A 16,233-nucleotide genomic window follows, 5' to 3' on the forward strand; every position below is an offset into this window, starting at 1 on the left:
GATTTTTTTATATACTTAAATAATTTTGTACAATAACGATTCAAGGAATATATATACATTATATAATCTTCAGTATAATTATGTGCGAGTATAAACGACAATTATATTCTTTCTGACACATAGGCAATAAAAAGCTGTGGAAGGGCTGACACACGGCTTGTGCATCGTCATCTTCTTTTCATCTAAATTGATGGTACATTAAATTTTAATGTTTTCCACGTCGTTAAAACATTCGTAAAACATATCACGTGTCCGATGGTAAATTGTTGAATATTTATAGTTAGAGAGGACGTAGGTGTATAAGAAGAGAAGAAAGTCCAATGCGTGAAGTGATGCGCGTAGAAGAAATGATCTTTGATCGATGGTTACATCGAGAAAAACGGTTTTCGTTAATTATTGTAATCTGTAACGATTCAAATAAACTGTTACGTCTAGTATGTAATTGCGCTTGGGCTTAAATGATGTAATCCGATATAAATGATTTAAAAAAAAAGTAAGAGATATATTGTCTAATACGATGTTTAAGGCAATTAATTATCAGATATGTTTTATGATGCGATAGAGACGTAAAAGAGGGAGGAGAAAAGAGAATGTTGAATAGAAAAATTGCCAGAAACTATATATACCCGAGTATGTAAACGCAAAGCGCGGAAATACTCTACCTTCGAATCTTTGTAATCAATTTCTCTCCTTGTAGATAGGTGTGAGCGAAACAACTCTTTTTATTAAATAAATTCCGCCACGCATACTGTATTCATTTGATTTGCGGCAGTTCAAAGTAAAGAAGCGAAAAGAATACAAAATTTATAGATATATAACATAATCTATTACTACTTCTTCTTTTGCCTTTAACATATTTTCAGGATATGTGCGCGAATAGTGTAAGTATATACAGTGGAAAATATATTTGAACCACGTGTATAAATGTAAGTCTACGAAAAACGTTTCTTCCAAGCCACAAAGATATACGAACACACAATATCAAATGCTTTTTCTCTAGAGGAAAATTTAGAAAATTTATATCTTTTATCGAAGAAATTTTATTGTTTATTTATATACGTTATAATATGTTCATATAGGGTGTGAGTGCAATTTTGATTCTCTCTATCTTACTGAAAAAGTTGCAATTGGTCTTAATTCTTAATATAACTCTGTATTGATAAATAATGCGTCTACATATACTTATGTATGCACGTTGTATAAAATATTAATGATAGAACTATATGTTGTGACAGTAACCACGAATAATACTTGTTTCGTAATAACTAATAAGAATGACCCATTTGTAAATATTACTGAATTAACGGTCTTGATAAAATGTGGGGAGAAAAAAATTGTGAACGAAATAGGAAAGCGTAGGAGTAACAATTACCGAAAAAAAAGGTTGCAAACATTTGCCGTTTTAAATAAAAAACAATAATTTATCGCGCGAGATAATAGAGAAGCGAAGTTTCAAGTGCAAAGCAAGAATTTTAATGCCAGGCAATACATAGCTCATATCGATTACTTCGATAGATGATAAATAATTCACATACCTACACGATCTTACTTGCCGTTGCATTATAGCGTTACATTTAGAAGCACAAGGCCAGTCGATTGATCTATATAATTATTGAACTATTTCTCTTGCCCTTGTATTTGTGGTGTTTTAGTATTCGTGAGGTGATTACATAAAAACTATACTTGAAACAGTTTAACTGAGAAAGAAGAAAAGAAAAAAAGTTGCTCGTTAGTATCTCGATTAACGCGGATAGAACTGTAAAGAAAGGGGGTGATGGATTAGTATTGAAAAGTTCAGACCATTAAAATGAATACTATCATAATTCATGTATATTTATATACAATTTTCTCTTGTACAGATTGCTCATACAATCACTGTTTTAGACATCCATTACATACTTTACAAGATCATGTAAAATCACAATTTCGAAATAAACGGAAATTTCTTAAATTACATAAATTTTTTTGTACCAGATCGACATTTGTACATTAAGTTAACATGTTAATCGAACATGTAGGACACCTTTTTTCCACTTTCTACAGTTCATCCCTCGCTGAAACGTGCTATAAAAATGTGTAAAGATTGAGATTAAGCAATCTTTAATGTATTAATATTTCTAAGATAACAATTATACAAAGTCCAGTATCCTACCGTTTCGCTATTTCGATTTATGAATGTCTTATATTTCATATTTTTACATCCTTCTCAGTGTAAAGAACGAATAAAATATCTGATAATGCACTACATAAAAAAAATTCTGATAAAATTTTACAATCAATCACGATTTAAATAAGAATTAATATGTGTGCAAAATATTGTTATATCGATACAATTAACTAAATTATATACGTGTTTGCACATGATTTGTGATTATTTAATGCTACATTTGTGTATGTTATAACACATTTGACTATTACGCATGTTACAATATACACTATACTTAATTCTTCATATATATTTCTATGCATCATGAGAAAAAGTGCGTATAGAAGTACAGGTGAATAGATCAAAATTAATCGATAGCGAATATATACTCAATGATATTTAAAGATATAAATCCTCTCTCATGCAGTTACAAGTGGCTTATGTTTAATAAGTTTAACTTCTTGCCTTACAATCAGGCTTTCGACACGGATTACCATCCAAATGACATAAAGATACGCTGTATTTGTAGTAAAGCATAATTCTAACTGTTACTCTTTAACTGTGATTCCAGCTATAAAATTGCAGATTACTAAATTCAAATTATATATAACAGCATCGAAGTTATGAATAGCTAACGCTAACACATGTAGCCTGAAGAAAATATCCTAAGGCAAGGAGTTAAAATAAATCTATGTTAAATCATATTATGACTTTTGGCTATATCTTCAACTGCTTTCAACGATTTAATCTATTGGTGAGAAATTGGTGTTCAATGTTCCCTCATATCCCATATGTACTGCTTGTTCAGTACATAGTAAAGAATTGCACATGTATAATTTTTTTTTTATGTAAACTACATTCTTTTTTCACAGCCATTTTGTGAAAATATAATTTAAAAAGTAATTTTAGTACACTGTATCTTACAATATACGTTAGATGTACATCTGCAACAGAGCTACGTTCAAAACAGAAAATGATATTGCTAAAATCTTCATTACTCTTTTATCTCTTTATACTAGCATACTATTCCAAAAATCTGAAACAAATGTTTCATTGATTTTGCGATAGCTATGTACAATATGAGTATTCGTATGTACAATATGTAACATATACTCTACATTGGGGAATAATTATTCCCCTTAAAAGTACATTTTGTTCTCTGTCACTGTTATACAAGATTCTGAATCATATTTTTGTTCGAAGAACAGATATTGTGAATATTATGTTCATCATTAATGTCTTCACTAATGCTGTCATTATTACTGCAAAAGCTGTCATTTTTCGATACTTGACTGAATCTTACATTGTCAAGTTTTAAATCTATTGAGCTCTCTGTTCTCGACATATCACTAATATCTGTATCATCCAACCCCAATGTTACATCTACAGAAGAGTCATTTCTCGATTCTGAACTAAAGTAAGAATTAACATTTGCAATAGTTTTACTATTAGAATTTGATTTTGGATCGATGTAAATTAATTGCGATGATTCGATTTTAGATGGTTCATCACCATTCATTTCTTTTGATTTATTTAATTTTTCTACTAATTCTGCCCAAGGATCTTCCAAAAAAGATTTCATATCTACATAATTTGATATGTCAACATGTTTACGCGTATCTCTTTGGTATCCCTGAATATAAAAAAAAAACATACTTATTTAATACTTTTTGATATTAACAACTTAACCATAGAAAGACAGTGCCATGACAATATTACAAGAAAAATTAAATTTATCAGAAACTACTCAAGTTTCAATTGGAAGATATTTTTCAAAAGCAAATCTTTCAATCAATACGAAAGATCTTAACAACTTTGAGAGATATGGAATTTAATTTTATCTATACACGTAATCGTTCATTTTTCATTTTCCTCCATTCCCTTAAATATTTCCCCTAAATGAAACCTAGTTCTTGAATATTAATCTTGAGAATATAAACAAAATTCTACTTAAGAAAGATAATAATTTGCAAAATTTTCTAACTGTTAGTCTTTCTAGGGTTAATGGTCGCGCAAATAATTGATTTGTTAAATTTTATTTAGAGTTACCTTTTTCTGACCATAAAATTGTTTGCCAGAGAGCTTGTAGGGAGAGTATGAATTATTGTAATTTGATTTTGGGGTTGCATGATAATTGTTCCTGTAATGGTTAAATCCACCACTACCTGAATTACGATGACTACCTCCAGAACCATGCCAATTGCCACTGTGCCTTTTATGTTCTGGCAATGGTGTACTAATATTCAAAGGGATAAAGTCATTTCCAGACTGTGTTTGACCACCATTTGGGGAAGTACACTGATAACCATCACTTTTAACATAACTATAACCTGTCCTATTTTTATGATCGTGTAACTTCCAATTGTAATTTTGCCTCCCTTTGCTACCACTTGGCGTACTTAAAGGAGACTTCCTCATTTTGAATTTACTGTTTACACTAAGTCTCATAAAATCTACAAATATTTACAATTACTGGTTCCTATAAAACGATATACTAACACGACGCCACACTATTTATCTTAAAGGACGCTAAACGAGCCATCGATGTCTCGAAAGATGGCGTCCTTTAACCATCGATCTATCGATAATTTCAAATTCAATTCGTCGAATAAATATCGTTTAAATTCTCTAGTCAATACTTGACTGTTTCTCAGGAAAATTCGTTTCCGTTGCTTAAATATATTATCAAACAATTTAGTTCACAATGCCATTACTATATTCAGCGCGCATATATCGTAAAGTTGAGCAAAATTATCCCGTTTCATTTATTCCATTGTATCTTCTCCATATCGTTACTCGCAATACGCTACGGCATTTATTTTGTAATTGAAAACCATTGTTTCTTAAAATCGAATGAAAAAGCTAAATTATTCACATCTGTGTTATTCGTACAGTAGGTGGTGGCATCTGAGACGAAGCGGTGAACCAATTTCATGGGTACCAACTTTCCCTTGGACGATAGATGTACCGGCAGAGGGCGTCGCGGCGGGACACCTACTACGCATGTGTCATGGCGCTGCTGCGTCGGAGAGTCGCGAGAGTGCCGCAGATGCAGCGAACGCTTCGTCTAGTGTAGGTAGAGAAGTTTAAATCGCGGTGTGGCTCGCACACGTCCGTAAGAAATTGTGCGTCCGCGATGGACGGCTTGGTACCTGTTGCACGGCCCGGCGCGGTACGGTTCGACTTGTTCGCGTATCGACGTTGGTCGTAATAGAAGTAGTGATTCACGCGCCGAGGATGTACTGTCGCGGTCCTGATTGTTGACGTTTCTCGTGGTGTGATAGTGCTGGCCGCCACCGCTGCCCGTGCGTCACGATTTTCGTCCGCGGTGAAAAGGCGCTAGGAAATTACTAACCACGGCTGAAACAATGGGGATCGTGCAGAGTCGTGCCGGCGAAAGCGATGGCGGTGTGCGAGAGGTGTTCATCGGTGGTGTCAAGGGCGGCACGCCTCATCAATCCTATCAGCCTAGCCTCGGTATGGGAAGCCTGGGTGGACCGCACACACGGACCGGCAGCGTTCGTGGCGCGCCAAGGCAACCAATGCCCGACTCGGTCGAGCTCGAGAGGCGCTTCACCAAAGTGCTGGTCAGTGAAATATTTTTTACTTATGCCACCACGGATCCCTTTAGAGCCCCTAATGCGTACATCCGGCGTGTGTCCCCCCCTCCCCGAATTGGATACAAACCTCCGCTTCAGACGAATCGTTCCTCGATGCATTCCCAAATCGGATCGTGGAACTGTCAGTACAGCCGTAGGATACCATTCGATTTCGACGATCTAATAGAGACACGTTCTCTCGCTATTTTTAAGCCTCCTCCGGTTGGTCGTGTTGTGTTTAAGAAAGGCTCCTCTTTTATGAGGGATTTTTGAACGGTGTTTATTTTTCTTTCATTCTTTGAAATAGTATTGTCTGTTTTCATTATTATGCGACGATGCGTACGATCTCACAAGAAATGTGCATCGATGTGCATATGAACGACGCTTGCTAAGCCGTCCTTTGAAACTAGCTTCTATAGGTTCCATTTGCGCCGACTTGCATAAACACCAAGAGTAATAGGATATTAATTGAACAGAATAGAACAGAAATCTAAAATCCGTCCAGCGGAAACGTGCAAGCCATAGATACGGTCGTCGAATAGAAATAAAAGGGGTCGACCATTGACTGATTTGGAAATATGCATCGCAATGGTCAGATTGTCCATAGGACAAGTCTGAGTACATTCATGTTTATAACGTTGACGTAAGACTACGATCATATTTATCTGCACTATCCTCGAGGTGTAATGTAAGTAACAAGCTGATCGGTATCAACACGTGTGGTCTGTAACATATAGCTTCTAATACTTGAACTCAAATGAACTCATAACAGTGGTTCTTTCGACTATCGATGTCGGTTTGCATTACAGTTCAAGCAGAATGGAAATAAATAATATTGTTTCTGTTTCGTTCTCGTGTTCGACGATAATCGTATCGGACGAGTAAACGCATTCGTTTGCTTGGAATTATCAGAAAAGAAAAAGTTGCAACAGCGATTTCAATAAGAAATTGTAAAATCGTTTCGAATTAGGCTTGATTATCGTAATTTACAAAAGCGTCACGAGGGTCGTTCATTTTTTTTTTATCCCTTGGATTCTAAAATGTCGAGAGGTCGAAAGCGAGAGAATCCATGGGCCCGTAGAAGAGAGACACGAAGATGAGAGAGAGAGAGAGAGAGTAGAAAAACGCACGTCTCACCAAATAAGATTGGATTGTGCATCGAGACGAGCATCATGGCAACTATGAACATATCGTAAACAAAGAGGCCCCTTTACGACTCGCATTAACTCGCTCGTTCGATTCTTGTCGCTCTCTCTTCCTGTCTGTCTGGCATTTGATCTCGGCGATCTTGCTCCTCTCCATCGATAATTTTCTCAATTTTAATGCCATAAATGCATCCCGTTGTCTTTATATTCAAACCCAGCTACCGTTTAACTTTTTCATTTTCATTTTACCCTAATTAAACGTGAAAATAATATAATCTCCAAATAAAAAATGTTTAATTGATAAATAAACGATGCGCTGTTCAAAGTGTAGGATACGATAATTTTTGATCGTGTCGCTTAGCATTTCATTTTTAACCTATACATCCTCGTGTATTATTCAGATATTTAATTAACATATGATAACGTATGTATGATATGTGGAATAGGAATGGTGCAGTTACATTATTCACCTACATTTTCCCTGTTAGAGAGAGATGCATAATTTAATATAGTACTACTTGGTATTTTATACGTGACCGACCCCCAGAGGTGCAGTTATATAACTGTTGTTGCGTTACACCTAACGTTCGATGGCAAACTATGGTGCATCGTTATAATAGCTTCGAAAATTATGCATTCTTTCTCTCTATCTATTTTATTTAAATGTACAGAACAAAAAATTGATTACATTCCTTTGGAGAAATTTAGAAATTTTACAATTTTTCGGTTGCATTTTAACAACACTAGAGTTAATAATAGTAAATATTCGAGATGTAGTTGATGTGTAAATAATAACTAATCGAAAATGTATAATATAATAATACAATTCCGATAAAGCAAGTAATTTGCTAGTTTAGAGTATGAAAACAGCTCATTGCTACTAGACTTACTTAGCCATAAGAGTAACAGTAATATCTAACGTTACATACTTATATAGAGTTCATGTATATATTGATTGATTGCTTAGGAGTAAAGAGTAGGTTAGCATTGGTAATGAGGATTCGAGATTTTTAAATTCAAACTACTTCTGGTCAAGTCATTTGACCTCAGGTTGATTGAATTCAGATTGTACTTGAGACAGAGTTGAAAGAACTTTTCATCAGATGATTGATGGAAATGTTTCGAACTACTCGAGGCTAAGTTAACTTAATCTCAAAAATTGATCGAGTTCGTACTGCATTTTGAAGCAAAGACGAGGTTTATAGAACGTTTACTGTACTCGAAACTTGAGGAATATGTATTAGCAGAAAAATTTCGAGTAATTTGAGTTGAAGCGACACTCGAGGTTAACCTGCTTGAATTCAGATTGTATTTTAAGGCAAAGACGAAGTTGAAAGAACTTGCACGTTACTCGAAACTCGCAAGGATTGTTTCAAGTCAAGTAAATAATAGGTTTACATTAGTGTAAAGAGGTTTCCAGTTTCTTAAATTCAAGTGACACGAGGTCGAGTTACTTGACTAATGAGAACGAGTATTAAGCTTCGTTTAGCCCAGTCTCGCCTAGAAACATTCTTACAAAGCAATTCACGCCTCTGAATTCCGCTGAAACGAGGCTTGCCGTTGGTGAGAGTCAAAATATGAAGAAACATTTTCAGAAATATCAGAAAAATAATATCAACCGGAGCATGACGTAACACAAACCAGCCTTAATGCTTGAGTTGTTGTAGACTTTCACGAATTATACATTTTTTTTCTTATTATTTATCTGTACCTTCCTTATTGCTAGCATTCAATGATTATCACTGACCGAAACGATGCACGCACAATCCAGTGTTGTTCAAATAATCTTGAATTGTTACCTGTTTTATCCTAAAGCGAGCTAACGTAATAATCCCTGTAACATAAATTGAAAGTAAAGTAAGCACGCTTCGACGATATTTTTTTTTTTTTCTTTTTTAATTTCATTGGTCACGCAAGGGATTAAGCCTCGCCTTTTGCGTGATGTGAATTATATGCGAGTGTTTTGTGGAAACCGAGACGAGCCGTAATGTAAGTGGATTTAACTGGACTTCGCGGCGCTCTCGATTAACAAATTGGAAGCACATGCATGCGTGCACGAGTACATGATACATTGTTTATCTAGTGTGTTGATTTTGCGTGCAATAAATTAGATCGCGTGCATTTTTAATTAGTTCTCAATCAAATATTAAAGTATACCAATTTATGTAGTTTCGGTACGTTGTATAAGAATATGGAAAAATTAGCCATAAACTGTGCTTTAAATGGATTCAGAAATTCATTAAAACACGTCAAATATGTTAATTATTGTAGGAGATGTTTCGTTTCGTTCTGAAAAGATTTATATTCGTACGAGGAGGATTATAGACAGCATGCATCGTATTTCCATGTTTTTAATTAAATAATTTCACAGATCGGTCTTCTCGTATTCCCAATAAATTAAGAAATGATTATACGCGCATCGACTACTTCTGTATGCATACTGTTATATTATACATAAATGCATAACTTTGTCGAAAATGATCGGTTACGTAAAATCACGGGGGAAACGAAAGTTTTCAAAGGACTCGGTGTTGTAACAGTAAATGCGCGCGAGTACCCTCGTAACACTAGGAATACGGACGTACTTATTTTCAGTTATACAGTTCTTAGTCTGCAATATTTCAAACCGTTTCGGCAATACTAATTTATCGAGCGCCTAGCTACAAACTAGCAAAGTGAAAGGGAAATCACCTATGTATCATAATCTACAAATTGCCGCGGCAATTTTTCGCGCGCGTCTTTCGTCGCTCTCCAATCAGTCCAGTAATGTATGTTCCTTAAGTTGAAAAGCAACGAGTGGAATCAATTTTCTGTCACGTGATTCTGTTCGGTAAACGATATTTTTTCTTTAATGAATATATCTGAAATAAGTCAAATAACAGTTTTGGAAGGTTCTTGGAAATTCCGTGAAAAATATATCCAATCTTTAATTTGCTTCTGAGATGAACTTCCCCCTGTTTCAGGATACAAAGAGATGAACTAAAAATTTCGAATAGCATCTACAGCGATCACGAGTGTAGCTATATAGAAGATCTTTCGATTGGCTTCTGAAATCGCAGGCTTAATTCTCAGACCACCATCAGATTCGGGCACAGTCTTAGAGGACAGCCACCACGAGCGCAACCTCGCCGTTTTAGAAGAAAGATACGTACAGATATACCTGCCCGCTTGATAGCAGGAGCACGATCCTCCTAAAGGGTTCCTGCTGGACACAGGGATCTTCAACGTTCTTAGAACCAAGGCGAAACCACGTCGACCGACGCCCACTCTTCTTCCATCTTCCTCCTGGTTTTCTCTGTCGCCTGCTGCATCGGTATCTCTCTCTCTCTCTCTCTCTCTCTCTCTCTCTCTCTCTCTCTCTCTCCTTTCCACGACTTTCTGTGACAGCACTGCTGGAGCGTTGCCAAACGAAATGGTCAACTGTTCGAACCCAGTATTCTCTTCCTTCCGAGATAGTAGGAGTCTTTATATGAATGCGAGGAGCACCTAGGGAGGGGGATGCGATTCTTTAATGGATCCTCGGACACCTTGCGTTTACTGACGTATCTTTAAAATTGTTACAATTGTAGAGAATTCTATTGATCATTGGAATTGGGGCTGATTTCGTATGTAGATGATTCTCTTTAGATAGCGAATAAATTCAAGTTCGCACTTTGAATTGCGAACAGCTCAGACTTTGTCAGTTTGTACGTCTGTATTCTCGCTAAAAGGATTCGGTCGAGTATATGTGTGAAAAAAAGAAGCCAGTGCTGATAATGTGGCTCTCCGGAGCTAAACAATACTGTCCAAGGGCTGAGATCTGTCTGAAAATATCCACAGGAAAAGATAAAACCAGCGTTTCTATATATAGAGGGGTCTTGGAGCAGTGCCTCTCATGCACACTCATCTTCGTCGATAAATTAAGGCCAGTCACAGGCTTAACTTTTTAACGATAACTATGACTAATATAACCGGTGAATGATTATAAAATCAAACGTGCTGTCATTTTATTCATACAATTGTCGTGTATCTTTTATACTTGACGGGCATAGATAATACTTAGATAATCTTAGATTAGATAATATTGAAATTAGTCGATCATATCATACTAAGAAATATATGCAACTGTATAGAGTAATTTGGAATGAACGTTTGCGATGATAAAACACTAATAAGCGTATAGATATCTTTTAGAAATACATAAATAAGTTGGTTAGCTGAATGGCGGTAAACAATCGGACAGGTAAAATGTAAAGCGGGAATTTGGTGGAAAACGCGTTTTCGCGATTGCGTAACCGCGTGTCGGAAGATACGAAAGCGACGCAGAAATGCTTTCACTATCGGCAGACTGGTAAACGCGTCAGCGGTGGGGTATTTTTAACACGGATCGTCGGTAGACAGCTTTGTGCAATCTGTACGGGTGAATTGAGCCGGCTGCTGTGAACATGTACCCTCGCGCGTACGCCTGCACGCGACGCAGATAAGCGTTGCAAACTCCTGATACACGCGCCCTTCCTGCCTCCCTTTATTTCGTTTTCACTTCAATTTATTAGTTGCGATTAATCACACGCTCGCCACCTATGTTACGCTCTGCGCGAGTTGCTTTCTCGTAAAAATTTCAGAAAATATGGATCTAGCGTGGTGCGTGACGCTAATGTATACGTTAAATTGATCGGTGAGGGGTAGGACGGAAGGACTGCAGATGTTGGTGAATAAAAATTAAAATTTGCATTAATTAAAACTCTAGAACATCCTAATATGTCCTCTATTCGGTGAGGACTTTTAAGTGCAAGGTACTTGAATGATAATCACAGCGAAACGGAATTAAAAAGAAAATTATTGGAATGCCGTAATACCTGTTTGTTTGCTCTTTTCACTTTCGCGTGCATAATTCGAAGCGTAATCTGCTACTTGAGACTGGAGATTGTCGCGTGGTTCTATAAAAGTGAGGAAGAACTTGTCTGACTAGGACATTTATTGCATAATTACCTGTTCCAAGCCTCGTAACGTTTTTACTACAGCGAAATTTCTATTTCACGGATAAAAAGAGGAGTACGCTTCCAGCGTGTGCGTATTAAACATAATATTCACACGGTGTTACAATAATTTGTTTTTTTAAAGTATCGAGTAATTATGCTTGCATGACGTAAAGGACATATCATAATAATTATTATCGATATTCAATTGAAATGGCTATTCGAGCGCAGCAAGTATGCACGCTTAGAATCTCTCTTAGAATGCGCGCGTAGAATCTCAGGTAGAAGCAGGATCGTTAAACAATGACCACGTAGCATCTGCGCGAAAACGGACAAAGGGCTAGCAGAACGTGCACCGCGAAATGGCCCGTGGCCAAATGGCGTGCACGTGCGAATAGAGCTATTTCTGCACCATAAATAAAGATCCCTCTGCCACCTCCGTACGTATGAGACACGTCGCTGCCGGTGGCGCCAAAACGCTTTCACTTGACCGAGAACCTACCAGTCATTAGCCTACCAAATCGGAAAAAGGATCGTGTCGTTGCTTCGTTCGGTATCTGCCGCGCTGTGCGTGTTGTATCTCGATCGGATTAAAGTAATAAGATAAGTATTGAAGTTACATTTTTGAGGTTCATCAATGCGCCTCGTTCCGAATGATTTAATTTAGAATTATTTTAAAAATATTTTTTATTCGAGGGGAAAGCTGTATCAAAAACGGGTAGCCAGGCAACTGGTCCGCACATGTAGGTGTTATTGCACGCTCCTATGTATAAGGTATCAAGGAACACAGGCAGGACAGCAGATGTGCACCATAATCGCGCGAAGACGATGGTAGCTAGAGGGCTTCTGTGTATTCGCGATCTTGACAAGGAGCAATTACCCTTTCAATTCCTCGCTAAACTTACGCGCATTGCGCTAGTGTTTCTATGAATATTCCAAACTCGTAACATCGTGCTGATATTTACATTAAATATACGTGTATTTATCATTTCATATTAGCAATATATTAACTGCTGACCTCTTTCAAGAATCTTCTTGCAAGAATGTTCTCCGTATGCTTTACGAGACATTTACATACAAGTATCGAAGTATGGAACAGTTGCGATACGTATTTGGTCCAGATGAACATTCATATCCATACTCCATACTTTTACTACATCTGACCGTTCAATTGTTTCGCCACTGAATCCCATGAATCATCACGGATGATTATAACGATGATGACACTCGGCATTCGCTTAATTTGTACAAGCAGTATAATAATATGCTTATAAAATAGACGCAGAAAACGTTGACGTTACGTCGAACAAACATCTAAGAAACTGAAATGCCAACTCTTTATCGCTTTGATCTTTCTTAATCGAGAATTACATTTTTACGTTCCGTATTCATAGTCCGTTTGCCTGTTCGACTGTCAATAGATTCACCTTTCACTGAGATACTTTAGACTCTAGTTTCTGTCTGGTGTCCCGCGTTCTTTCTTTACTCTCAATGCTCGTCATTCGGTTCTCCTTATAATTCCACCCTGCCCGTTCTTTTATCATCGTCTTCCATCTTCCTCGGGGTTCTCCGTCGGCTGCATATAGGTCCGCGTACATAGGTTTATTCAACGGCGACGTAGCGGGGATGTCGGCTCGGTAGCTGGATGACTGCCACAATAGGGAATCCTAGGTGTGTCACTAACTGGTGTACGCTTGTGGGCACGATCCTACTACCACAGTTATTCCGCGTTTTTATCGTTCACCGGGCTGTTTTGTATTCCATTGTTAGAAAGGAGCGAGAGATGGCACGCCGCGGAAGCATTTTGATCACGATTCAACAAAGTGTCAAGGATATATGTACGTATCTGTGCAGTCGATTCGCCAGTTTACATAGGAGTATGCATGTTTGAGGGCGCATCGTGGTCGTTGTACAGGCTCGATATTTCGCGTTGATACGGATGCGCGCGTTTAAGTTATATTAGATTGCTTATTTAAATATCAGAAAAAATCATCGGAAAATGGAGCATTTTATATTTTATCCGGTCGAGAGTTGATTCGTTTTAACGGCTGGCGTACCTGCGTGAACGCAATGGTTTGTATCCAAGGGGGTGCATCCTTGGTAACGAGGCTGGCTCCGCGCAGTCTGTGCACCCTTGTTTCACTCTCGTTTCACCCTCGTCTGGTTGCCCTCGCTGCCGCGTATGCGTTTTCCCTTCTATCCACCGGTCGACGTTGTCAGGGGCCATAACCTCCCCTAACTTTCGACTCTCCTTGAAGTTCACCGATCCCGGGAGAGGGTTCCGCCATCGTCCATTTTACTCTCCCGTAGATTCCGACGTTATCGAACGGCATTTCCTTCGAATTAACTCCTATCGATGTTTTACCAAATTATACAAAGACTACTGGTTTAGGAGTAATTCGAAGCCGTCGAGCTGGCTATGAATCACCCTATGTACGTCCATGGCGTGCAGCGAGGTAAACACGAGCGAATTACCATCGATGGTGAATTTGCGCGAAAATAGTGAAGGGAGGACATCGTATGTGACACGTATACGTAGAAAGGAAAGACGAGTGAAGTAGCGGATACGATTGGAACGGGAGTAAGAGAGACGCGGGATCGTGCGAGTGCCCGCAGGATGATGTCACTATGTGTAGTCGGCACGTGACGTTATCACTTAATTTTAGACGGCGCTCTCTCATTCAACTCTGCCGGACTTTCGATATCCTCGAGGACAGTGCGAGCGAAATTACACGGGCCCCGGTCTGCGGTAAAATTGAAAGCGAGCTGAAAACAATTTGCTCGGACGTTTCGATCGAATGGTAATCCGCGCCATTCGCTTCGCTTTCGAGTTTGTCGCGTCGCATTGTTTGGGCAAAACGAATCCGATTGAATAATTCGCATTCGTTTTTCTATTGAAATTTCACTGCGTTGGCTGTTGGGCATTTCTCTGTTCGCGAAAGTGCTACGAAAAAGATAGCATTAATAAATAAGAAGCTAAATGATTAGGACACGTGTATTTGCCTTCAGTTGAGCATAAGCGGTCGTACACCTTCCATGAGCTAACATTACCGCCCAAAGTTTGCTAATTAAGTCAAGTCCCGCAGTTGGCCAACGGAACGGCTTGGGTTTCGCATTGGCCAACGTGTGCGCGCAAACGTCGTGCTATTTATCCTAACGTTTATTATTACCAGTCGACGGATCGTTATCCTGCTCGCTTTAATGCGCCTGCCGCCGCCAACTTTCTCCAATCTTTCTGCCGCGTGAGAATTTTATCCGATCCGAGGGACTTAGATATCCGCTGATGTCAGGTATCGTTCCGCGCGAAATCTGCAAATGATACGCGCTCGTGGAACGAGGTTGCGTCTTCATTGTTGCCAAGCTGTTGTTAAAAGCTTTCGACCAGAGAAACTAGTCCCTCGATTCTAAAAGTAGAATAATTTATATTTAATTACGTATTTGCGCAAATACGTAAATATAATCTGCGCAATTAGCACGTGCGCGGTAGAGCTCCATTTATTTATTACTGGTTCCGTTGGGAACGAGTACGTACCTTGTCTACATATGTAGCTGAACCAGTTCGTACAACGGAACGATAGAGGTCCATTAGCTATCATTTTTCCTGGTGCAGTGATACTTGGCAGCGATTCAAGTAATAGAGGTTCGATAACAGATGTTAGATTAATCGAACGCTCCCTAAAATTTCGATCGAATAAATGGAGTTCTACTGTAACTTCAACTCGATACTATTGGTACTACGTATGGTACGGTTCATTCATTTGCTTCCAGGAAATTACTTTGTTTCTGTTCCGCATAAGTTATCGATAGAATTCTGTGATTTACGCAAGTAAATATTAATGCTTCCTGTTACGTTAAAGCGCAATGTGGGTTATCAGTGACTGTTATATCATTAGCGATGATTTATTACATATACCAACCAATATCTCGAAGAGTGGAATTTTAAGTGGGCTAATCGGTAACCAATCAGACAACAGTATTTTGAGATTAAACAATTACTTTTATATTTCATTTACCTATAAGGCGTTTATCCTTGAAAATATTTTTTTTTTAAGTTTAGATATCTTTGTAAGACACTTAAATCTCTTAAAAATGATTTCAATTAATGGTTCTAAGAACGCGTTTATCTCATTAAAAATGAAGTCTCCAGATTATACTTAACTGTCGGTAACGTACGAACAATATTTCACGCTTAATTTGTCTCTACTTGAATCGCGTCTGTTAATTAACGGGACTAATAATTATTTCAAAGTAGGCTGTGAAAACATGAGAAACACCGTCGTGTCCCATGGCTCTTCTCCTCTTTCCTTGATAATCTCGATATAATAAATTAGAGAAAGTATATGATATATAACATCTGTAATTGGCAAACAATAGAGAATATAGTTTTA

The 16,233-nt window shown here is 37.8% G+C and overlaps 2 protein-coding genes across 3 annotated transcripts in view; one reads left to right on the plus strand and one right to left on the minus strand.

Moving 5' to 3' along the window:
• Window positions 1-2,328: 2,328 nt before the first annotated feature.
• On the minus strand, window positions 2,329-4,706 carry LOC143426014 (uncharacterized). The gene is made up of 2 exons (XM_076899120.1): window positions 4,196-4,706; window positions 2,329-3,779 (listed from the first exon to the last, which is right to left on the minus strand). Exons 1-2 carry the CDS (start codon window positions 4,592-4,594, stop codon window positions 3,315-3,317), a joined length of 864 nt encoding a protein of 287 aa, XP_076755235.1. The 5' UTR covers window positions 4,595-4,706; the 3' UTR covers window positions 2,329-3,314.
• Window positions 4,707-5,153: 447 nt separating this feature from the next.
• Window positions 5,154-16,233, plus strand: part of Frl (formin-like protein) — a 28,280-nt gene continuing 17,200 nt past the window's right edge. Inside the window, exon 1 of one of the 2 annotated variants that reach the window (XM_076899757.1) lies at window positions 5,154-5,733. In XM_076899757.1, the coding sequence (XP_076755872.1) occupies window positions 5,515-5,733 (219 nt within the window). In that variant the 5' untranslated portion in view covers window positions 5,154-5,514. The remainder of the gene's footprint in view (window positions 5,734-16,233) is intronic. The other variant, XM_076899758.1, reaches the window with a different exon arrangement.

This window comes from Xylocopa sonorina, chromosome 8 (assembly GCF_050948175.1).
Source record: "Xylocopa sonorina isolate GNS202 chromosome 8, iyXylSono1_principal, whole genome shotgun sequence".
Lineage (NCBI taxonomy): Eukaryota > Metazoa > Arthropoda > Insecta > Hymenoptera > Apidae > Xylocopa > Xylocopa sonorina.

Excerpts from the sequence above, each read along its gene's own strand:
- LOC143426014 (XM_076899120.1), bottom strand. The coding sequence starts at position 4,594 with ATGAGACTTAGTGTAAACAGTAAATTCAAAATGAGGAAGTCTCCTTTA. Across the intron at positions 3,780-4,195 it reads AATTTTATGGTCAGAAAAAG|GGATACCAAAGAGATACGCG; the intron begins GTAACTCTAAAT and ends TTTTATATTCAG.